Below are 25,912 nucleotides of genomic sequence, written 5' to 3'. Positions count from 1 at the left end.
GTTCAAAGGAAGATATTTTGATAAATGTTTGTGATCAAACCGTTTGTGGACCCCATTTACTTCCATAGTATTCTTTTTCCCTACTATGGAAGTGAATGGGGTCCACGAACGGTTTGGTTACAAACATTTCTCAAAATATCTTCCTTTGTGTTCATCAGAACCAAGAAATTTATGCGGGTTTGTAACAACATGACAGTGAGTAAATTATGACAAAAATTTTATTTTTGGGTGAACTATCCCTTTAAAGGTGTGGGAAGAGATTTATGTGAAATTCTGTTGGTTTAGGTGTTGATTTTAATTGTCAACAATTTTGTGATCATTTGCTGGATGCCTGTGTGTGTCTGTGTATGTGCAGAGGGTGGGGATTGTGTCATGGCTGTAAAAAACTGCCAATCCACAAATCGACAGCATTAGGGTGCATATATGCTTATGATTGGAGAGAAAAAGGGAAATTTGTAGAATAAGAGATGGCTGATATATTACAACACAAATTAAAAAGTTTGAAGATTATAACTGGAAGGGTGTGTGTGTGTGTGTGTGCAATCAAGCATATTGTAAAAGCTGTTTCACATAAACCACTTACTGCACACCTTTAACATCAACTAAACATCATAATCTTAATAGAAGGCTAAAACTCTTCTGATTCAAACAATAACTTAAAAAATTGAAAGATATTAAATGATCCCTGTAACCTAGTTTAGTTCAAAGTAGGAGCAGAAATAAAGCCAAGTCTCCTGTTTGTCATCTAAAAGCCTCATTTTTGTCATGTGGAGTCAGTTTAGGCCTGTATCTGTATGTGTTAGGATGAAATCAGAGTCCAGGAAAACTCTTGTTACAGCGTCCTGGAGGGCAGGCGCTGTTTGTACATGCCAGCCAAAGCTTTAGCAGCAGAGTAGATCATCTGTCTGCGGGACATGCCGGTGAAGGCACGATGCCAATCTGTGCGGGTGACGTTGGGCACGTTTCTCTCCAGAACCTCTCCGACCGTCACCATCAGACCGGACCAGCGCAGGTTATAGTCTGGAGGAGTGAGGGATTGAGCCTACAGACACACAACACACATTTAACAAATATCTTAAGTTGTAGTTAAAGGGCATGTCAATGATTACTTTTGGCTATGAAAAGAAAGTTGTGTACATTTCAGTCCTGAACTGAACGCATCAACGTGACAATATTCACTTATAGTCATAGCGCCACATGACAGTTCTGTACTGCAGACACAAAAGCTCATTCATTATGAACTGCTCACTGCTGATGGATATGATTTTCTGAAGGCACTAAAGCAAACTGATGAATGAATGAATAAATGAATGGTTTGAGTCTTTACCTGCTGAACATAATCCAGAGCTATAGGTGTTGCCTGAGTGAAGGTTTCAATGTGAACTCCATTTCCAGGGTCATCTAAGATCAGACAGCCGATGTCAAACCACCTGAGACAAACACACAGACACAGACGTACACAACATGAACATCACTTGCTCTAGGACTAGATTGGTTTAAGGTAAGATGTTAATCTACTCGCTTTTAACAGCATGTGATTTATTGTGTTGACTTAAAGGTGCCAAAGAATGCATTGATGTTAAATTGTTTGTTGTTGTTAATGGACGTTTCTGAGTGGTAAGTTTGTGTTTTTTTTCAGTATGGACCTACAAAACGTAACTGTAACGTCAATAGTAGAACTTCAGCCTAAACGTAAGCATGTGGTGATCTAATTTTCAAAAGATAAACCTGACAAGATCTACCTGCTAAAAACTGAGTTTAATTTTTTATAACACTTCAAATGCTTGTTAGGACTACTATACTACATATTTATTAACTCTTTCCCCGCCATTGACGAGTAATCTTGTCAATTAAGAGAAAACATTTGCTTGTCAATAACGCTTTCCTGACGAGTTTTTACGGTCATCTATAATTCAGCTACTATCTACTAGATGGTGCTCTTACCCAACTTATAAAAATCTGATCTGAAGCATCAACTAATAAAAAAATACCATACTTGGTGTATGTTTTGATCATCGCTCTGAATCTGATGTCTAACAGCAATGTAAACAAACAATGGTGGCGCGTTGAGTACACAGAGTCCTAGTTTTCCTCATCTACTTTGTACTTCGTGATCAAAAAACAAACAAAAACAAAATAGCATTGATAAACCTGTGGTGGTTTTCTGTGACGGGAAAGAAACGTAAGCCATCAACATCTAATAATCCAAGAGGCACTCGGGAGATGATCACTTGTTCTCCCGACAGCATCTAGCTTCACTCGTGCTAACACATTGACCCCAGGGGATCTAATGAAAAACTTTCCATAATTTTACTCAAAGTCAACGAGAATCACAGCTAATCGCTGTGAAAAATGTTAAGCGACGACGTCAAGTATAACCGCGCAGCAATGACAGTGTTCCTAATATGACAAAGTAAGTGTTTTGATTAATGCCATTAATGTTTTTTAATCAGTGTGTACAACTGTTCAACTAAATGAATATAACATGGCAAAGATGAATGCACATTTATACATTGATTGAATAGATTCATAGAATTGTGAAAAAAACCGTCATCGATTTATGGCATTTTGTGGAAAAAATAATTCGTTTTTATAATAAATCTTTGAAAATCAAGTTATGGATTTGATTTTTTTATGTTTTTATAACCTAAAGATGCTATGTGAAAGTTTGTAACAGAAAATAGTGGTTTTAATCTTGTCACTTTCTTGGTATAGAAAACATGTTTTTACCGAAATTTGTCAAAATGGATTTATTGCGTTTTGGAACCAAACTCTTCATTTGGTTTAACTGTTACATTATATGCAAACTGCATTTCACACTGCAAAAAAAAAACACAATAATAATGTTTACAGGATTGATTCTCTTACTTGTCTGGAAAAAGTTCAGCGATGAAATTTTCCACTGAGACGACAGGCTGCTTCTCATGAATGACTGCCATACGCCGCAGACTGTCAATCCTCTCCTGAGCTCCCTACAAACACACACACGGTTTAAGAGCGGGGTGGGCAATCATCTGTGTATTAATATCCTTGTGCATATAACTAGATAAACAGAAATATAAAAACATGTATACAATATATCTGAAAATACATGCTAATATTTCTATGCTATACATAAATGGGGCGTACACACACCAAACGCGAATGTAACAATTTGCACGAGTAGACTATATACAAAGTCAATGCAAAAACGTAAACAGACACAAACAAACACGGTGCAATGAAAATGATGCGAATTGGGCTATGCGATTGCTGCAAAAACATAAGCTATTTGTCTCAAATGCGTCTTAAAGCAACGTGAAATAATATGCGCATGACACAAAAAGTTAAATCCATCGAGTAATCTAAAGCGAGGAACGAGATGCTTCACGTGTGATGTGCGCAGCATAAGTTTGTGACTTTATGTCTTTCATGTCAACACAGCAACCAATGTAGTTGAAATTTATAATACAAACAAAAAACTAATAGTATACTGCCCCGACCAATCAGGGGCCGCCCGACTGGAAGATTTTGATTGACAGTTGGGGGGACCTATCGCATATTCAACACTATCCTCTGTTCCCGGGTTTTCAATGCTTGGCAACGTGCAAACTGTGTGGTTACATCGCCCAATGAAATCACCGCTAGCGGTAGAGCCCAACCAATCAGAGCCCAGAGTTTCTGTGCACTTTTGAAATCGGCTGGTTTGTATCTTTTGGTTTCTCAACACAAACAAGAAATATTAATGCTTTAAAAACTCAAACACTACACCAGACACCTGAAGCAAAGCACAAAAGTGCAGCAGTAAGTAAACAAATGATTTTAAAGCGTATGGATCGATCTTTCTGCGTATGTAATGATTGAGCTGTGTTTTTGTCTGAAGTTTAGAGCTGCTGTGGCATGATGTAAATACGCGACTATCTCCGCTATCGCGGCTGTCAGGATCATGACGCGCATGGTTTTACCACCCGCAAAATGGAAAACAGTAGGACAAAATAAGGTGATGATTTTCGAGTTTCAAATAGTATTTTGTTATTCTTGAACCCATAGACTTGTGTCGTTTGAAAGTTTTTTTTCCAAGCTCTTTCTATCTGAACAACTAGTTTTAGCATTTAACCATGTTTAAGATGTTTAAATTATAATGTTGTTATAATGTGACACTATAGCCTATTATGTGTGTGAGCATCTTTTTTATGTATTTAGACCTAGAAGTATGTGTGTGTAGTGCTGTCACGAGCAGTGTTTTTCATATATTATGGAGCGCCGTCACCAGTGTTATGTTTTTGTTGTGGTGCGCGTAGTCTATTTCTGATTTTGTCAGTCATCTCATGTCTCTATGATCCTGTCCTGTCCTATACATTGTAGCCTGCTTGTGGACATTGCGTCATCACGTGCTGTCGTAGAGGCCCGCCTTGATAATCCTGCTTAGGGGCCCGGTGTTGGCTCGTTACGCTACTGTATACTGCTATGTATTCAATTGAAGAACCACCTCACGGGCTGGATGAAAGTGTCTCTCTCATATGAACTATTTAATTCAAATGTATTTATATAGCACTTTTCACAATCATTTATTGTTACAAAGCAGCTTAACATGAAACAGAACCAAAGAAAAATTTGAAAATCAACATTTAAAAAATCCCTGGCCGTCTCCAAACCAGCGTTCACATTCAGAATGGGCCAAAAACAAGCCAGGGCCGCCCCAGAGCATGCCAGTTTAAATATCTCTTATATAGATGATGAGCTTTCATTATCCTCATTTAATGATTGTGTTTATTATCAATAAAAGCATTGAGAAGCAGACAGAACATGAGATATAAAAGTCAGAGAAATTCACCTTAACACCTGCGGCGTATCCTACAGGCTGTGGGGCGATGTTAGACTGACCGGCCTCTCCGGTCACCATGGCCAAACCGAACACCTCCTGAAAGGCGTCGCGCACTGCTGCCACCTTCACCTCCTTATCTGATGTTACCACAATGTCCACATCTCCACCAGACTCTGACACACACCACCACAATATTTACCATTCAAAAAACAGAAATGAAATTGGATTTAATAATATCAGATGAACTTAATCAGGAGCATAAGATCTGTACTCACTGATGTAAGGAGCCATTCCTGGATCCAGCGTGGTTATCATGGACTCCACCGAGTGTTTGGTTTTATCAAGAACAGTCTTTACCATGGGATTACCAGCTACACCCTGACAACATGAGAGTAAGAGAGTGATGAGATGTAATGGATGAATTAAAGTGTGCATTTAGTGTTCTCAGTACCTTGAAGAAGCCCCATAATCCTCCAGCAGCAGCGTTGTCGGGAATCACTCGAGGGTCTTCAGTGTCCTCAGGAAATGTGATGGGAGAGCTGACGTCTAAGCCTCCAGACATGGGCTGCTGCATCATGGGATTACTAATAATGCCTAGACAAAGACAGTTATTATATATAAACACATATATATCATCAATTGTTAAATTAAGCAGCACTGGGTGTTACCTGGCATCGGTGAGGCACTGGAGAAACTGGGCATCAGTGGCGTCTGAGGAGTGCGCCCAGCGTGGCCACGAGTGATGTCATATCCTGTGTTCACAGAGAAGCCGGTGGTGGGTGGACCTATGGGCGGAGCAGAGAGGACAGAGCCCGGCATGGTGGATGAGATGGGCGGAGGAACAGCGGATGGGGAGGCGAACGGCGCCATAGGGCTGCCGTACGGAGGAGACGATACAGAGCCGAAAATAGGAGGAGGAGCAGATGACAGCATGGGCGGCAGAGTGGAGGTCAAAGCCACTGGAGGAAGAGGGCTGGAAAAACTTCCTGGAGAAAAATTGGAGACACCAGCGGGAGTTGGTAGAGGCAGAGGGCTGGTAATCCCTGAACACAACAAGTGTAACGAAAGGTTAAGCGTGTCACGGTGTGAGATCAAATGTAAATTAGCACATAACTCAACAACCTGAAGAAAGCAATTTCAGATGTTTACCAGCAGGGAGTGATGGAGGACTGATGGTGGATGTTGGAGGTGGTGGAGGGGTGGAAGGTGGTGTGCTTTCTATTCCGCTCTCTTCCATCATCTTCACTCTGTCCTGCCGGTGAAGAAGAATCAACTGAATGTGGAAGACACTGAACATCAACACCACTGATTTAAAATCAAGACATTATTTGGTTCTCAAAGATAACCAAAAGGGAACCAAAAACTAATGTTAAGAGAATGTTCTGTGTTTGCTGGTATGAGTTTGCCCTTTTAAACTTTAGCAAAACTGTTAGCAGATCAAACCAGTGCGGTCAACAATCCGCCACGCCTATTCAAACAGAGCATCCTGATGAAACATGTCAGAAAATAGCTTATGACTGCTCAATTATGATGTTTTTCATATCAAACTCTTAATACCATTATAGTTGGACCTAAAAAAAAAACAGTACAAACTAATACAAAAGACAGTTCATGACCCCTTTAATATTTTATTGACATATATATTGGGTTCCTGTAACTTCTTTGCCCTGTGGTTGTGTACACACAGAGGCGAGGCAACACACAATTATGTTTTAAGCTGCACCATAAAAGCTTTTTATTATAAATAAACTGAATATAAGGATTATTAAGCGAGTATATAAAAACTGTGTTGTAATGGTAACTGTTGTTTAATAACCCTAACTAGTTCTTTCGTGGCTTATGCTTCGTTCAGGTTACATACACTGTATTTACTTTACATCAGCTCAGTTCTTCCCTCAAAAGTGCACACGTGTTTCCGGTGAAGCAGCCGATTCCCCCTTCCCTTCTTTTTTTTATTCCGTTCCCTTCTGGGATTTCTGTTTCCCCTCGAGTCGACGGCAAAGCGTTTCTGCTGACAGCGCACATGTTTTTTTTAGCATGTATACATAGATTGTGCAAACTTATACAGTTCAACAATTTAAACAATAAAAAATTGAGAAGAATAAACAGCTGGGTGTACGGAAAGCGAGACGTAGTGATTTTAAGGGAACAGACATTCCGATGGGAACAAGATCGGGTGCATCACGGGCTCTTCAGTCATAACAAATGATTGTGGGCGTGGACAATAATATTAACGTACTATCTCTACGCATATTAATAGATTACTGCCATTAACATTATTATAATGCAATTTACATATGACAAGCAACGGATTTGCAAGTTATTGATCTTTGAAATATCTTGCATGCGTTTCTTAAAGATGAAATACTGTTTCCATGACACGTCTTCATAAAGTCAACATAGACTGATCGATAAATGACACAGTCAAGAACCATTATTATTGATTAATAACGGATGCATTTAATAAAGAGAAGCTCTGACATTATTTACATAACACAGGAGAGCAGCGCCAATCACATTAAATCAAACACGTTTACGACACTCATCGCTCGTAAGATCTGTTGTGACGAGTTTACTCAGACAAATAGCTTAACGTTAATTAAACACAGATGATGGAGAAACTACTCATAAATGTGATTCTTACCTGACGCGATCGTCTCGAGATCAAACCGATTTTAAACGTTTAAATCCGAATCAAGCGCTAGATCATAGAGACGCAGCCGCGCGCTGATGACATCACACAGTGCCACGTCTGATGTTGAGTTGCGCGATTTAGTTCAGCAGATTATAGTTATGTCTTACTTTATCAGATAATGGTTCAGTTCAAATGCGACGTTTATTATTATTTCGCAATAAAACAGCGACTCGATGGGATAGTTTTAAATGTTGTTGCGTTGGAAAGTCTAGACTCTTTTCAGCGAATCAGTTATTGTGAATCGTTTTTTGCATTAAGGCAATAGCCTTGTTCGAATTCATGCAGCGGCGCCAGAACTGACATGCGGGTGACGTCAAAGTCACGCGAGAACGATTCTATCATAGGGAAAAGTGTAATTTCGAATCGCCCTCGCGGCACGATGACGTAATCCGCCTGTCGGTTCTTGCGGCGCCGCAAGTAGCTCCAGGAATTAAACCTTATGTTTCTCAACTGTGAATCATATTACAATGATCAAATAGCATTAATATCATCCAATAACAATGATAATATTTATTATTAATAACAATCTCAAGTGCATTACTACATAACTATACCCATCATGAAAATATGTGTTAAAATAATGGGAAAAGCAGGTTGTAGTCTTTAATAAAAATTGCCAATACTTTCATACCACCGGCTTTTCAAGTATTGTGATGTTCATTTTTTTACTTTATTTCCGAGCTTTTAATTCATGTCATAGTAGAGCGAACAATAACATACTGACATCTATTGGATTTTATTTGTATTGCACCCATTTTGTCATTTGGACCAAAATCCAAACTCAAATGCAAATAAATATGTCCTATTTTCTTTTTAATCTAATTATTTTATATGGTAAGTTCATAAATGCAAGTGTGCTCTGATTAAGCCTATTACATTTAAGGTTCAGACGAAGATTTATTTTGAAACATTAAAAGTACGTTCAAGTCATAAAGTTACCAGGAATTAAATTCTCATTTTTTTGAAAGGATTGTATTGTAGACCCCCCTTATTAAATTTTTGTTTAATTTAAAAAAAAAAATTCTCTTATTTTTCTTTAAAATGTATTTGTTTTACTTCAAATGTTATCTACACAATTACTACAGCTGTTTGTTCACAAAGTTGTTTACAATCTATAGCCTACATAATGGGCCAATAAAAAGAGCAAATAAATTGAATACATTTAAAAACTGCCTTACATACATTGACAACCTAATTTTAGCAAATCGATTCCTTTGAACTTTCAAATTAAAAAACGATTCACTCATTCACTGTTGTTGTAAGAAAAAAATTAATATTTAATAAAATTCGTAACAGTAAAAAAATTCGTGTGTCTGATTAAGCTATAAACTCATCTCATAACTATAATCAGTGGTTCTGACTTTTTCGCCCCCCCCCCCCCCATGATACATTTATGTATTTTGTAAAATGTCATTACTGGGGCCACCCCAGTTTAAGAACCACTGCTTTAAATGATTCGGTAGGAATATGTCATTAAGGAACCAATAAACATCACTGCGCCACACACACAAACACACACACACTCACATAGCAGAGGTGAGAGGCGCGACATTGTGCGCCGACGCGCCGCGTTCGCGCGTCTACCGCAATGGGATATTTATCTGTGAGTATTGGTGTATGACTCGTGAATGAGAATCGATCGTGATCGTGTCGGTGTCGCGCGCGTCTGTGTATGTGACATGGGTGAATCCCGCGGGATTTTACTGTAACTGTGGAGATGGATTCCGCATTATTTCACGGAGACAAAGGTACGAGTCATAACATATCATTCAGCACTCAGGTGTCATTCAGGTATTCAGCACTGCACACGTCTGTATATGTCACTTGACTTGTTGATTAAAGATCATCACTAACAGTATTAACACCTGACTGCAGTAAAAGGGTGTCGGCTCTCTCTCTCACACGCGCACACAGACACACACATTTCACCTTCAGTATCAAAACTCAGTGAAATCAAAACCAGATCAGTTTGCAGATGGAGTTTTGAGTGTGATGATGTGAATATTGTATTATTATAAGAGGAGAGGTGATGTATTGATCAGAATGTTGAATCTCTGCAGTTTCAGGCTTACTCAATACCAACAGTATGAAGGGTTTAAACCTTCTGCTTTACATAAATATTGATCATCAAATCAGCTACTTGTTCGTTTCAGAGTTCAGATTAGGAGAAATAAGAGTCAGATCAGATTTGAGGATCTCAGGGAAAACACAACAAATGTCACACAAATGAAATCAAGCAGTCTGACCATAATTAATATGTGATGGACAGCTGTTTTGATCAAGACACAGTTTGTCTTGTGTTTTAATCATTACAGATTAAGTGAAAGTCATGTAAATATGAAAATGGTCATAAACACTAAGAGCACAAACCTGCTAGTGTCCTTCACTGGAAATAATCTCTTATGTAACTGATCAACAGGATTCATTTATGTCAACTGTAACAGCAGAAACATCTTAAACGTTCACTCCTTTAAAGCAAAAGTTTTATCATTAACATCATAGCATTTCTTGTTTTATAATCATAATGTTTCTCAACAGAATTGAACAATAGTGTATAGCTGTAGACGGGCACCAGATGAGCTATTTATAGTGCCACGGTACCACGGTTACCACAAACATTACTCTGGTGCCTATTTTTAAGACATTTAACAGGTTAGGTGTGGTCAGATCTGAAGGGTCGCTGAACAATTACATTTGAATAATTGAACAAAGGTCTTAAGGATCATAGACATAAAATGCATAGACGGGAAATTATTGCCGATGTATGTCAGAAAGTGTGTCCACAAGTAAATGGTGAGCTGTGGGTTTTCTCCAACAAGGCAGCACAATAACATCTCAAACCATTTCAACTGTTTACTGATTGTTGTTTTCATAAATAATTGTACAAACGTAGAGCCATACATGTTTCTAGTTGTTCAATTATTGTTGAGATGTCCCTAATGTAATATTAATAATGATAGTGAGTGTTATTCATGACAATGCACTAGATGGCGCTATGCTCAGTGATATATTAATCACACAGATGGTTTCAGCAGTAACAACATAAACAAGCGGCTTTCGTGGAACACACGTAACATCCAGTAAACTCCGCTAGGAATAAATAACAATAAAGTCCTTTTAAAGTAGTTTATTTATATAACAAGCAAAACAAACAATACGCAGATTACCTAGGAAACCACAACAATTGTTATTTTTGAAGAGGTATTTCTTCAAAGGTTTAGTTTAGCAACTAGTCAGACCATTAAACAAACAGAAACCGGAAGTAAAGTTCCAACCAGACAAGTAATCGCATCACCGCACGTGCGTCCGATGAAACCGTCTTTACAAGAAAATATATTCTCAAGTTCATTCACACACTGTCAGTCAGTCAGTCTGCTTTCTATGTTTTAAAAATCATACAGATATTCTCCCAAACAAACTAATCAAAATTATTGCAAGATAATCCGTTATGGATGCGTTAAAAAATGAATATTTACAATGGTTAACATTTTTGTGAAATGTTTAAAAGATAGTAGAAGACTACAAGATATTGTGTAGTACCCACAAAAAAAACATTTCAGTTTTTTCTTACAATATTAATGAGCTGTATGATATAGTATTTAATGATATAGTTTTATTGCACATTTTATTGTCCCATAAAAAAATTATAATCTTATAAAATGAAATCAAACATGAAGGCAATTACTATGAGGAATAACTATTAAACTAGACATACCTTTCCATGTTAAATAGAAATAGCCCTTAAAGGAAGAAAAAAGTTTGACATTACATAATAAATTTGTAATAATACGCAAATAATGTAAAATATAAGTACAGTTAACACTTATGCTGCGTACACACCAAATGCGAAACATTGCATTAATCACTCTAGATTACTTGGGGCATTTAACTTCGTGTCATGCCAATTTTTTGCTTGAGTTGAATATTTTCAACTTGTGCGAAGATGTGTTTGAGGCGTTTGCATCATCTGCATAGCCCCACGGGAGCTTGTGTCTATTCGCATCTTCTTTGCATTGACTTTGTATGTAATCTACTCAAGCAAACTGTTGAATTCGCGTTTGGTGTGTATGCCCTATTGTTCAAACCAAAACTATACCTGTGTGTGTACAGATGAGGTCCTCGTGGAAGATGTCGGGCTCCTGTGCGTCATGATGCGCGAGCGTCTGCTGTTGGACGAGCCGATGCACTTCTCCTGGCTGATGGAGGCTGAGTCGTTCACCTCCTCCATCCAGACGGCGGGCGCTGGCATGACCCTTGAACAGAAGACCACCTTTGCCTTTGTCATCTTCCTCTTTGTCTTCCTCTGTATGCTGATCGTCCGCTGCTTCCGCATTCTGTTGGACCCGTACCGCAGCATGCCCACCTCCACCTGGGCCGACGGTCTGGACGGTCTGGAAAAGGGACAGTTTGATAACACGCTGGCGTAAACGGCATACGTGCCATAATGCTGTCATTGGTGCATGTGAATACCAAAAAAAATGGTCCCAAAGTTATACACGAAACATGACGCTAGAATACAATGATCGTGCACACAAACAAGTTGACCGCAGCTTAGCTCATACTAGTGAATAACACACACGTGTACAAATAGAGCCAGTAAAATAAGTATTGAACACGTCACCATTTTTTTGTAAATATATTTCCAAATACATTTAAACCATGGACGTCCATAAATTAAATTATGTGTTATCATGTTAAATGACAGAGGGAAAAGTATTTTACCCATGAAGAAAAGGAGGTGCAAAAGGCATGGAAGCCAGGACAGTCAGTAATAAAAAAGCAATCCTGCCCCTTTTTAGCGCAAATAACAACAGTTGGATCAGTCCCAATCAATGGCCTATAAAACTGTGTTTTTATTACCAAGAAACATCTCATGATGGGTAAAACATACCCCAAAAACACAGCCAGGGAAACTCTCAATTGGAGAGAATCTGAAAGCCATCTTCCATGATTACACATAAATTAATTAATGTTCATCTATGGTTTGATTTCTCTGAATGTGTGGATTGCATGGGTTGTTACCAACATCTGGTGAATATTTCATATCAATAGCACTTTTAGAAATTTGTTAACTGAGAAAAAGGGTGACGTGTTCGATATTTATTTTACCCGCTGTACACACACCTGCCAACAAACCTACACACGCTGTGCTCACTGCCATCCACATATACAAGGTGTTGTTTCAATGAAATAGTCTTCTTATAGATTGAATCGATCCCAGGCTTTTTATTAGGTTTGGGATGTGAGCGAGACAGGGTAGCCTTCTTTTCTATTTCCACAAAAAACATAACCCTTGATTCCTCATATGTGCTGTTGTTAACTGCCAAGTACAAATCTCTTTATAAAAGCATTTCTAAGCACTTCATAAACATTGATAATGCTTAGTATTAAATAGCTTTAAAATGTCCACTGTCCAAGTTTACATGCTTCATTATAGAGAGCTACTGTAGTCTTTAGTCTTTAAACAGGATTTTAAATGATAAAAATGTATTAAAGGGGTCATATTTTGAGATTTTTTTAGATGTCAAATAAGTCTTTGGTGTCGACAGAGTTCTTATGTGAAGTTTTTGCTCAAAATACCCCACAGATAATTTATTATAACATGTTAAAATAGCAGCAAGGTGTAATGTGCCGTTTTTGGTTGTGTCCTTTTAAATGCAAATGAGCTGATGAAGTGCAAACACTGATCACCATAATGGTGGTTTGTTGAAATTAAAACTCAATTGTACTGTCAATCATTTTCTCTCTCTCTCTCTCTTTGCCTACAATGCAGTGCTGTGGTTGAATAGTGCAGATTAAAGTAGCCTGGCGTGCACCTCACAAATTTTTTTTACAGCGCGTTAGTTCTATGCGGACCGCAATCGCTGTGATTGGTCCACCAAAACCCCTCCCGTCAGGTAAAAAACTGCGTCATAGGTATTTTCGTTTGCGACAGTGAAAACAAAGATGACCCAAGTTGAGGAGTGATTTAACTCAAGCTGCAACAAAAGTCATTGTTTATTTACTTCCATCATTGCTGGTCTTCTCAAATCATACACAACAAGTTTCTATTTCTTCTTCGTTTGTGGGTTAACTTGCCAAGCTTCTTCTTCTTTGAGGTTGGGCTGCTACTGTGGTTACACGCGTGGATACTGCCTACCAGCGGTCTGCCCGCGTGTTTGCACGTCGATATGGACAACACCGCAAAAGTATAAATAAAAACTGACGCGGAACCTACGGTTATGTCGCGGTTATGCCGTAGGACCTTCGCAAAACTATAACAAGCCCTTAAGGGGTGGTTATTATTATAGTAAGATCCCCTTCTGACATCACAAGGGGAGCCCAATTTCAATGCGCCATTTTTTCACATGCTTGCAAAGAATGGTTTACCAAAACTAAGTTACTGGGTTAATTTTTTTTTACATTTTCAAGGTTAATAGAAGCACTGGGGACCCAATTATAGCACTTAAACATAGTCAGATTTGTCATGATATGTCCCCTTTAAAATAATATGATCTATTAGATGAGCTCTGACTGTATTATTGGCATCATTCACAGACACGTGGATGAATGCGTTCAGCCTCAGCACAATGAATGAAGTGATTTACTAACAGGCTGTTGTTTGAATCTGCCATCAGATGAAGGATCATGAAGTGAAAGATTTTACATGACACGTCTGATTCACTTTAACAACTGATGAGGATCAATCAGATGACTTTTGATAATGATTGTGTAATACTGAAATGCTCTGTTTCTTATGTCATTTACTTTTTTGCACTAATTCATCATTGCTGTGTTATTTTTGTTTATGATGATGATGATGATGATGATCAGTGCTCATGCGTGTGTGTGTTGAGGATCTGCTGTTGTCTGTGTGTTTATTTATTCATGATAAAGGACCCTTAGATCAATCAGACCTTCATACTGTTATAAAAACAACATCTGGAATGTAATAGAGGACATACTGTACTGTACTGCGCTCACAAGAGTGATGAGATGATGTTTTACATGAATAATAAAACATTTCCAATCAATACAAATGTCATGTACTGCCTCCTTACTATGACATCAGTGTGTCTATATTTCTTTATTCATTCAAAATATCTTTTGTCTTCATCAGTCATATTATTAACATATTATCAAGCTTTATTCATCTAAACTGATACTGTTTTACAGCTTTTATTCTGGTATATGCTTGATCATCACACAAAGACATTATTACATTAACAGACACATTAAATACAATCAATTAATTCACTAGATTAAACACTTTTAAATGTTTGCATTTGCTATCAGATGAAATAAATAAATGGCATTTATATAGCTAAAATCAACAGTAGTGATAAAAAGTTCTTGCAGAATCTGTAAAAACAAATTATTTCAAACACTGTAAAAAATGCAGCATGAAGTTAAAAACAATTTGGTTTTGAAAGGCTCTTATTAGTTTTTATTATTATTTTTTTTTTTTTTTTGAACATGTAAATGCAATTACAAAATATAAATAATAGAAAAAACAAAACACATGTTAACAACAAAATAAAAACTTTTTTTCCCGTGACAAAGATATAAAACAACTCAATTTACATTCATTTACAAAAGAAAGTAGGAAGAAGTAAAACTTATGTACTCCTACCCCTTTAAACCCCTACTTTACTCAATGATTAAATTTATAATCTATAAATCTCCATATTCAAAAGTTCTACTCACATACATATATTAAACATACATACAATTATTTATACAAATATAAGTTATTCCATATAAACTCAAATTATTATTAACACTATGTTTCTTTATACCTCTGAAATGTAATCTTTTTAAAATGTAATATGTTTGTACATTGCTTTAACTCATTATTCAATTTATTCCACAATATTCCACTCTTCAACCTACTAATTTAAAATTTACTTAAAAAAGTTGACATAATTTATAAAAACAAGTTGAAATTGTTTAACTTAATTTGTTAAGTTAAATAACATTGAAATATATGTTGATTCGACAAAAATGCTGCATTTGTTATACAGTGCATCAGCAATGTTCACAATACAGAATAATAAGAGAATTTCTAAACATAACCAAGTTCAAAAGTTTACATCCACCTGATGTTACCTGGACAATTAACGAGACCCTTAAGAAAATAAACCATGGGTTTTTTTTTGTGATAAAAGTGTAGTAACTATTGATTAGGCTATTGATTACTATTAGCAAATCAGTTGGGGCTGAACCAGATTTTGTGGTACAATAGTTTTCCTACAATAACAATGGTTTTTTGGTCTTAACTGTAATAAAACCATGGTTAATTTTCATAAGGGGAGTTTTTGTGTTTTGTTATATATGTAAATAAGAACCAATTTTATTAAAGCTTTACTTTGTTATCCAAAGACATCAGGAGTTTATGCATCTTTATGTAGATAGGCTGCTGTGTTGTTTGTGTTTGTAGAGCTGATTCAGGATCAGTCTCAGACATGTTCTTGTTCTGATCATTGATACTTTAAGAGATGTTTTTTTAAACTCAAGACCGTTTTCACTTTAAAGCTCAGAGAGCGGTGATTTTCAGCTTTACCATTGATTGTTAAACTACCGGTCAACCCAAAGTAATGAGATGGTAAAGTGCACATCAGTGTATATTTTCTGATTCACTGCAGGTCACAGATTTATGGCATTATCTCTGTCAGGAAGAAAGGGTCAGCTAAATGAATAAGTAAGGAATGTTCAAGGATAGAACCCAGATGCAGGTGGCGGATGAACACAAGACCTTCATTGAACACTTAACAAGAAAACAAAAACCCACAAGGGGGCAAAACAACAAGACTATATTAATAAAACATCAAACAGACTAGAATATCTTAGGACTATAACAATAAACTTGACTTAAACATAGATTCACTTGACAAAACCATTCTTACAACAAACCCGAAGACAGGAAGTTTACTAAGAATTTTACAAAACGAACAAGCACAGGACAGCAAACACAAGGGCACTAAATAGTGGCGCAGATCAAGAGGAGAACAGGTGACATGAATCAAACAATAATGAGGAGATGAGGGGGCGGGGTCATGAGAAGAGAGACAGCCCAAACAAGAGGCCATGTGCTGCCACACAAAACATAGGCCTGTCATGATCCTGCCTCAAGACTAGACTAAAACAAGGACAAGAGAGCAGAATCATGACAATCTCTTGTATTATACGGTACAGGTGTGTCAACCCTGGTTGGTGGTCCCACTGAATTTAAGATGGAGACCCTAAATGTGTCACCAAGGTTCAGCCTGCCGCCAATCAGTCTGAAATTTACAGCCCTCCCCTAATGACTGCTATATATCACACACTATTTAATGCTTGTGATGCAGTTAAACATGACACAGTGCAGAACAACAATTTGTGACAAGAGAAATCTTTTGCTAATCACTTCAGCCCAAGAGCTTTATTGATTCATTCAAAGCCCTGCCTGCATTTGCATTTCAATGTTAACTTTACCAGCGGGCTGTCAACCCTGCCAGACCTCATAAATTCCAGTCCACTGCTGTTACAGCTCGTAGGACACTATAGGTCAACACGTGCATGTGTCTTTTTGCATACAGTTGAAATGCTCAGGCATACGGAAACATCTTTCGCTGGACATTTAAGACTTCGAGCTTTAACATGACTTAATGTTGTTCATGCACACTGCTGGTGTTTTATGTATCTTCTGCTCACAGTAACACATTATTACATGATTATTAATACAAACTCTTTGAAGTATCGCTTTTGCTGAACACAGACATAAACATTGCTTTGACTATAAAAGATTAGACAGAAGAACAGATTGCACTTCCTGAACTTCTAAATTAAGATAGTAATACAAACGTTTGTGATCTAAGTAATAGGAACACAAGCCAGGGGTCAATACACACAACACATCACAACACAACACATCCAAACATCTGCAGGTACTGAAGAAGAAGAAGAAACATTCAAAGAGGACCTTTGACATCATTATCATCATTCTTCAGTATAAAATATCTTTTATTTGAATCTCTGGAGATTTGTTCATTCTCATGTCCACATTTTTAAAAAACAAGTATGAGTGATTTGACTATCCATTAGAATAAGTCATGTGACCAGAGGTGAACATAACTCCTTTACTAAACGTACAGATACTACAGCTCAAATATTACTTCGTTACAAGTAAAATTGATTTTTTGCCATTAAAAACAAACAGGTGAAAGGGTTACCTGTCAGTCTGGCCTTCAAATCTATGGCGGAAGAGAGTAGTTCCCCAACAAAGAGGCTTTTTTAATAACTCCGTTGTTGTTTTCTACTTTTCTTTTTTCAAACTTTTTTGCAATATCGCTCACGAGTCATGTGATATTGCTCAATATCATTACCTCCTGCATCCTCGTGCCTCTGGCCTAATCACAGCCTTGATGATATAGGGCTGTATAACACCAATACTCTATATTTAAAGCTTTAGAAAAAATCAAATGCAAGTTGTATTGACATATCTGAGATGACCAATCAGATCAAAGAAGGAGGACACCTGTCACCTGATGCTGTCACCTTCATGCTTTACTGTGGGCATGATGTTCATTTGGTGATGTGCTGTGGGTTTTATTGCACTAAATATATATTTTTGTATAATGGCCCAAGTTAAACTTTGGTCTCAATGGACTATAATACATTATTCCACATGGATTTGGGATATAGAAATTTTTGTTTTTACAAACTTTAGATGGATTTGATAATATTTTTGGTTACAAAATGCTAACAGCCCAAACATGAAGAATTCAGGAGATTTTTGTCACATGTAGGGAGCAACCAGTACTTGCCAGATATTGTTACGATTATTTTAATGTTGCTATAGGCCTCTTGGCAGCCCCCCTTACCATTTTTTCCCTGGTTTTCTCAGAAATTTTAGGTGGATGCCCTGTTCTTAGTAATGTCAATGTTGTGCCATATTTTCTCCACTTGTTGATTATTGTTTTTACAGTACTCCATGGTATATTCAGTGTCTTGGAAATGTTTTGTAACCCTCTGTTGATTGATATTTTTCAACAATGGGATCATGTTCGTGCTGAGTAAGCTCTATACAGCCAATGGCTTTTTCAGTTGGATGATGATCATTTAGGACCAGGCAAACTTCATTAATAGTTAAAAAGTAATTTGAATTGATGACAAGTATGTACTACTTCATATTTAACTTAAGTCTAAATGTGATTGGTTTCTTCTGAACACTGCCACGATCACTATTGTAAAAGGGTGTGCACACTTATGCAATCAGGTTATTTTACTTTTTTTCATTTTATCATGTAAATTATTCCTGTTGTAATTCACTTTAAGAAATAGGTTGCAATTTCACAATAAAGACAGTACAGGTTCTGACATGATTCATCTTGGTTTCATTTTATAAAAAACAAAAACCTGCAATTTTAACAGGGGTGTTTTTATATCCACTGTATATTATACGTTTATCAAACCACATGATTTAAAGGGACACTTCACCCATTTGCATTAAGATGTGTATAGTTAGAAACCCAGTCATGTTTTTGAATGGTTGTGCATCATTTCCTCAGTTTCCCCTGAGACGGGAGAAATAATGGATTTCAGTGTTGCACTTCCTTCTTTCAATGATGTAAAAATCATCATTTTGCATCACTGAAAGAAGGAAGTCATATATCTTTGTAGAGGGGGTGAGACTACAAACCTACTTTTCTCGGTAAAATAGGCACCAAATTTGAAATTTATGTTACATTTCAACTACAAATATGATTCACTTTTAATAAAGATTAATGTTTCCACGGGTGAAATGCTCCTTTAATTATTTACCTGTTTGTGTCTAATAATTATTAACAATGATTCATAATTATTATTATAAAGATAGTGTTTCTAAGTAATTTAAAATGTTTTTCTGCTCTATATTTCATTATTTTATGTATATTCATTGGCAATTTTTCAGACTCTCAGTTTGAGATAAATATTTGTGTATTGTGTGTTCACAAACGTAAACAATACTGAATTCATAATTGTATTACATTAAACCATAAATCTGTTCCATAAAAAAATCTTCATTAACAATTATATTGAGTTGAACTACTTTTACTGATAATTAGCTTGTAGCTTATCTAACTACAGTTTCAAAGTAGCTTCCCCAACATTGAATTCCATTATATTTGTTTTCCTACTATGGAAGTCAATGGTTATAATCAGCTGCTTGCCATCATTTATCAAAATATATTCTTTTGTATTCATCAGAATAAACTTTTCACCAATATGTATGTGTGTTGCTTCTCCTGTAGTCTCCACCCCGTACTCCGTAAATCTCGCGAGATCCTCTCCTATCGCGAGACCGCCCAGCATCGCTGTGAACTGGTGCTGCTGCAGTGCGCGTATAATAGGCGGCGAGACTCGCGCGGACGAGAGGAGGAGTTGCGGCAAGGTCGCGGCAGCATCACCATTATCATCCACGCGAAGCTCGATTAACGGACACTGAGACATCATCGTGAGCGCGAACATCCACCGGAGCGTCTTCACATCAAGCGCGCGAGACCTCGCGGGGAGTTGTGTTCCGGGGGCGCGCGGGTTCTTTATTTGCATCCGCATGTGCGCCTTGCGCTGCGGGTTAGGAGGAACGAACGGCGCGTTATTTCTGTCTTCCTGCAGCATCAGTGTGTTGACTTTCATCACGCAGCGTGAGTTTTGACTTTCGTCATGTCGGCGTCTCCTCCACCCGCCGCCAGGAGCGGCCAGCTACTGCTACCCGAACCGGACGCGCTCAAACCCGCCGGTCCGACGCCGAGTCTGAGCCGCTTTCAGGTAGATCTGGTGTCAGAGACTGCCGGGGACGGGCACGCTTCTCCCGACTCGTCCCCGCCCGATTACGCGCCCGAGCCGCAGCGGGAGTCTGGGTCCGGCGGAGAGGAAGCCAAAGGCCGGTTTCGGGTGGTGAACTTTGCGGCCTCGAGTCCGGACGCGGCGCCTGCGGAGATCGCCCAGAACGGGGACACGGTGATGAGCGAGGGCAGCCTGCATTCGTCTACCGGCGGCCAGCATCATCATCACTACGACACCCACACTAACACATACTACCTCCGTACCTTCGGTCACAACACCATCGACGCTGTGCCCAACATCGACTTCTACCGGCAGACCGCCGCACCGCTGGGCGAGAAACTCATCAGACCCACCCTGTCCGAACTACACGATGAACTGGACAAGGTACACAACACACTACTCAAACACACACTCCACACTAACTGATTCATTGTGTACTTAAATACTGGACACGAGCTGTTTAGTAGTGCACTTATACTGGTACACTAGTAGTAGTGTTTTTTGTAGTGCAGACTAGCTGTTTAGTACAGGTCTCTTCCTAGACAAGAGCTGTATGTATGTAAGTTACGAATACATACGAGATAATAGCTTAGTAATGAACTTTACTAAAGAACATAGTACTACAGTGCTGTTTTGGAAATGTGCCATAGTAATGCAACAGAAGTGATAAGGTTCAGGTGTGATGTGATCTGCTGTAGATGTGATAATAGTGTGATGTGATCAGTCACAGATGTGATAATGGTGTGATGTGATCTACTGTAGATGTGATGGTCACGTGTTATGTGATCTGCTGTAAGTTATGTGATCTGCTGTAATGTTATGATAGTCAAGGTGATGTGATCTGCCGTAGATGTGATGGTAGTGTGATGTGATTAGCCACATATGTAATGAGGTTGCAATGTTATCTGCTGCAGATGTGATGAGTGTCACATATGATGTAATTTGCAGTAGATGTGATGGTTATGTGTTAAGTGATCCGCTGTAGATGTGATGATTGTGTGATGTGACCAGTCACAGATGTGATGAGGGTGCAATGTGATCTGCTGCAGATATGATGATAGTGTGATGTGATCATCAGCCACATATGTGATAATTGTGTGATGTGATCTGCCGTAGATGTGATGGTAGTGTGATGTGATCAGCCACAGATGTAATGAGGTTGCAATGTGATCTGCTGCAGTTGTAATGAGTGTCACATGAGATGTGATTTGGAGTAGATGTGATGGTCATGTGTGATGTGATCTGCTGTAGATGTGATGATAGTGTGATCTGTGATGTGATCAGCCATGCATGTGTTGAGGTTGTAATGTGATCTGCAGATGTAATGTGATCTGCTGTAGATGTGATGATAGTGTAATCAATCAGCCACATATGTGATAATGGTGTGATGTGATCTGCTCTAGATGTGATGAAAGTCACGTGTGACTGATGTGATCTGCTGTAGATGTGATGATAGTGTGATTAGCCACATGTGATAATGGTGTGATGCGATCTGCTCTAGATGTGATGATAGTGTGATCAGCCACATATGTGATAATGGTGTGATGTGATCTGCTCTAGATGTGATGATAGTGTGATGTGATCAGCCACATGTGATAATAGTGTGATGTGATCTGCTCTAGATGTGATGATTGTGTGATCAGCCACATGTGATAATGGTGTGATGTGATCTGCTCTAGATCTGATGATAGTGTGATGTGATCAGCCACATGTGATAATAGTGTGATGTGATCTGCTCTAGATGTGATGATGGTGTGATGTGATCAACTGCAGATGTGATGATGTGGTGACTGTGTAATGTGCAGTGCACATGAGTGGTTATGGGTATCTGAACACATGAATGTTTGACTGTATCAATGTATGTGTAGTTCAGTGTTGTGAAAACATGCAGGCTGTTTACACTCACACAGAAGTAGCGTTGAGTTAGTTTTTAATGTGCTGAGTGTTGGGTTAGTTTACAATGCGCTATACTATACGATGTCAGTATAAACACTGCAGGTATTATTCTGATGGTAACACACTTGCCGTTTACCAGTATGAGTTGCACTAGTTAGTTCAGGATCGGTTTTAGCCAGAAGCATGTCGGTTCAGGTCTCTGACGACACCGGCCATTATTACTTGGCAGTTTATCTAGTTAAGTGCATTTGTAACAAACTTTGGTGCCAAGTTGAAGAAAAGCCTCTTTGTGATGGTTTATGACGCACAAAGGCTTAAGTGTAATTTCCACTCATTTGAGGTGCATGCTCGTGCCAAACTGAACTCAAGAACTTCTCTGAGTTAAAGTAAAGCACATTATATTTAACAGAAGTTAGATTAGAAAGAGTCCTGTCTGTCTTTTGTTATCAGTTGAAATGTAGGTAGAATGAGAAGCCTAAAGACATACAGTTCTCAATGCACTTCCCATTGTTGTTATTTGTATGTATTACAAAAGGCTTTGACAGCTGACAATGAGTTGTTTATCCAGGGCTGTTTGCTAAGCATCACTATTAGTTAGGTTAGGTTAGGCCTATAACACAAAGTGTCCTGCTACTGCACACACTGATGATGTGATAGAAGTGCTTTTTTTAATTGATTGGTAAATTAAGTTAGGTTTACAGACTTTACCATGTTCTCTTCTTTGTTTTTCATCCATGAATTGATTTGTCATGTGTTCAGTCCTGTCCAGCTGAATGCGTGTTTGTGCAGAAATGAAATGATTTCTGGTGTTTTCTCACACTACTCTTTTGGAAGGGTTCAGATGACAGATTTGCGTGTTACTAAACAAGGTTGATCTGTGTTACGTAAGTCTAGAACTAGTTTAGTCATGAACGTTGTACACGGTTGTCATGCTTCAGGGGTTAAAACTCCTTTTTTTCCTATTAGAGAGGAAGCTACTGTAGCAGAAATCTATGACTGAATGGAAAACCTTTTATTGGATGTTGAACTGAAGTTGAAACAAATATTGATGTTTGAGCCAATTAGTTTTCATTGCCGCTGTGGCGCTCACGTGGATTTCATTCCATTAGATCAGATGTGTTATGTCATACGTATATATCTCGCTCTTCAGAAATATTGAGTGTTTCCTGTATGAAGAACACCGGATTGATGGACGAATGGGTCCGGTCACGTGACATTGACCAAGGCAAACAATAACGCTGACCGGTGATGTATTACTGTTGAGCTGAAACAGATGTAGAGATTTACATTGACTGCTCTGTAACAGGATGAGAAGATTTGAAGCGTCTCAGTTAAATCAAACTTTCTCTCTTCAGGGCCCTTTTGATCTGTGAATATACAAGCTTTCAATTTAGTAGTAGAAGTAACATCTCAAAAAACACCCTAAACATCCCAGTACTTTATTGTTTCTGAGAGGAGATGCTGCCTGGACATCATGTTTATAATGGTGATCATAATGGACGTGTTATCTGTAGGACATCTATGACCTTTGAGAGCTACTGAAGTTTATCATTCATGTGATAATCAAATTCCCTCAAGAGTTCCTGTAAACAGACACATCTTGTCATATGATTGAGTTATTTCATGGTTAAAAGCCAAGATTTACACTATTTATACTCCTCTCTATAGCTTACACCATGACAATATAAGATTATTATGGTGAGAGCTATAGAGATGATCTCGGAGTGTCCTGAGCCGAAACTCTTTTGTGAATTTTTTTAAGTCTTTCATGACGAGTATAAACTTGTCAAGAAAACATTTCCCATTGACTCTCACACCACCACACAACACTCAAATCAAATCATTGTAAGTTAGGGGTGTAAATCAGACATTTCATTGCGATACAAAACCATATCGATTTCCTCCACCAGCGATGCGATATTTGCAGATACATCAACACTTCTTTGATACAATTACGATTCGATGCGGTTTGATTAATTTATTGTTATTTATGTTACAGGGCTAGTTAAGCTGTTACGTTTATATATATAACATATATAACATGAACGTTTAAATAAATTGGCAAAATCTCTGTCCCAATTGAGACATTCTCAACAACAAACTAATAAAAAATAAACTTTTTTTAAATATAGAAAAATAATAGCAAGGGAACAATGTCACACAAAATCAAGCTTACGATGGCAAAAGTCAAATTCTTTGAGTACTTTCTGCCAAAATGTGCAATAGTGACAATCTCTTGTTTCAGAAAAAAATAAACTTGCTGACACTAGCAGACGAAAATAAATGAAAATGCGCCCTTTGGCGGAAAGGAGTAGTTGGACTTTACGTCAAGGAACGAGGATGGAAAGAGTGTCAAAATAAAGGTACCCCATATCGACATTTAATGTGTGGCATCGTTCAAAAATATAAAAAATGTATGTATCGATCCATATCGATGTATTGTTATGTGAAATAAACCTGACTATAGGCTTGTGTCTCACCCTCACATAACACTTTGATGTCCATATGTTAATAAGCAGATAAAGTGAGCATCTTTATCAGATTATTGGGTGCATGTTATCAGTCATGTGTCAGGTTTTGGTGTCTGTGGGTTTTTGGTGTTGATTGAGTTATTGTTAGCTGACCTCAGTACAGATGATGTAACAGATGTTTGTGTGTTCCTCTGTCCAGATGTCATGTCTCCTTTGAGTTCCAGCTCTTTCACTGACACCTCCTGTGTCTGTACTCCGTCTCATGAGCATCACTGTAGACTACATAGCAGTAATGCACACCTGAAATTTTATATTAACCTGTGTGTGCGTGCGTGTCTGTGGTAGAGATGTAATGGTCTCTATGACAACCGTATCACCTGTGGTAGTGAAGTGCTACAGGCAGTAGTATGCACACATCAAACACCATTGCATGTATAGTTAAGTACAGACAGAGTTTTGTATACCAGTACAATACTGGTAACAGTTAGTGTTTATCACCTGTCTTATATATTCGTTTAGAGTTTAGGAGTAGATCTTTTGTTGGGAGATCAAAAGCTAGATTGACAGTCTGTAGTGAGATGTTACAGAACTGACAAGATTTTCTATGAATGGTTCATGTCTGTATTTAATATGTGTGTGTTTTTGAGTCCCATTAGTGATTTTTATCAATTAGTTTTCAAATAAATTGTGACGTAGTGAACGTTAAACCCATGTGACTGATCGTCTAGCTGTGTCGGCTGTCGTTGTCTCTACCATATACAGTAAATGCAGCCCTGTCTCAATTTTCTAAGTGTGCCTTGATTTATTTGCTGTTGGTTACCAATACCACTGTCATTCACTCTAACAACTTGATGCACCTAATTCACATTTGTTTGTTTTTCTTTTTTTATGAATGTTGAAGAGATTCACTTCACATTTTAGTGGAAACCCAGCTTGTGTCTCACACTTGAATGTCTTTGTTATCCACCGGTTTTGTTGTTTGTGTTGTGTTTGAGTATCCACAGAGATCTCAGAGTGACGTATAACACCTGATGTTCTTCATGTCTTCTGAATAAACTCTATCAGATCTAAAAACAATGAGCTGTTTGTTAAATGTTATAAGGTCACCGTGCACTTTATCTCACATTTAAAGCATCTTTTACTTTGCCTGTGTCCTCGATTACTTGAGAAAACCCCAGGTTTGAACCCCAACTAAAGGAAATTTTTACGTGTCTGGTGTTGATTTCCAGAGCGGGACTACAACCACTGTTGTATGGTTTA

The 25,912-nt window shown here is 38.0% G+C and overlaps 3 protein-coding genes across 6 annotated transcripts in view; 2 read left to right on the top strand and 1 right to left on the bottom strand.

The window, feature by feature from the left end:
- Positions 1 to 410: 410 nt before the first annotated feature.
- Positions 411 to 7,602, bottom strand: prrc1 (proline-rich coiled-coil 1). 3 transcript variants are annotated; one of them, XM_065240407.2, is made up of 9 exons: positions 7,449 to 7,602; positions 5,954 to 6,056; positions 5,473 to 5,847; positions 5,256 to 5,398; positions 5,080 to 5,182; positions 4,814 to 4,977; positions 2,869 to 2,972; positions 1,328 to 1,430; positions 411 to 1,042 (listed from the first exon to the last, which is right to left on the bottom strand). In XM_065240407.2, exons 2-9 carry the CDS (start codon positions 6,042 to 6,044, stop codon positions 833 to 835), a joined length of 1,293 nt encoding a protein of 430 aa, XP_065096479.1. In that variant the 5' UTR covers positions 6,045 to 6,056; positions 7,449 to 7,602; the 3' UTR covers positions 411 to 832. The 3 variants fall into 3 exon arrangements, with proteins under 3 accessions (XP_065096479.1, XP_065096480.1, XP_073672395.1); XM_065240408.2 differs by having other exon boundaries at positions 5,954 to 6,051; positions 7,449 to 7,594; XM_073816294.1 differs by having other exon boundaries at positions 5,954 to 6,077; positions 7,449 to 7,572.
- A 1,409-nt stretch (positions 7,603 to 9,011) lies between these two features.
- ctxn3 (cortexin 3) lies at positions 9,012 to 14,498 on the top strand. The gene is made up of 2 exons (XM_065240409.2): positions 9,012 to 9,247; positions 11,610 to 14,498. Exons 1-2 carry the CDS (start codon positions 9,217 to 9,219, stop codon positions 11,924 to 11,926), a joined length of 348 nt encoding a protein of 115 aa, XP_065096481.1. The 5' UTR covers positions 9,012 to 9,216; the 3' UTR covers positions 11,927 to 14,498.
- A 5,280-nt stretch (positions 14,499 to 19,778) lies between these two features.
- slc12a2 (solute carrier family 12 member 2) overlaps positions 19,779 to 25,912 on the top strand; it is a 53,014-nt gene continuing 46,880 nt past the window's right edge. Inside the window, exon 1 of one of the 2 annotated variants that reach the window (XM_065240411.1) lies at positions 19,779 to 20,669. In XM_065240411.1, coding sequence (XP_065096483.1) covers positions 20,163 to 20,669 — 507 coding nt within the window. In that variant the 5' untranslated portion in view covers positions 19,779 to 20,162. The remainder of the gene's footprint in view (positions 20,670 to 25,912) is intronic. The other variant, XM_065240410.2, reaches the window with a different exon arrangement.

This window comes from Paramisgurnus dabryanus, chromosome 11, assembly GCF_030506205.2.
Source record: "Paramisgurnus dabryanus chromosome 11, PD_genome_1.1, whole genome shotgun sequence".
NCBI lineage: Eukaryota > Metazoa > Chordata > Actinopteri > Cypriniformes > Cobitidae > Paramisgurnus > Paramisgurnus dabryanus.
This window is presented reverse-complemented; position numbering and strand designations above follow the sequence as displayed.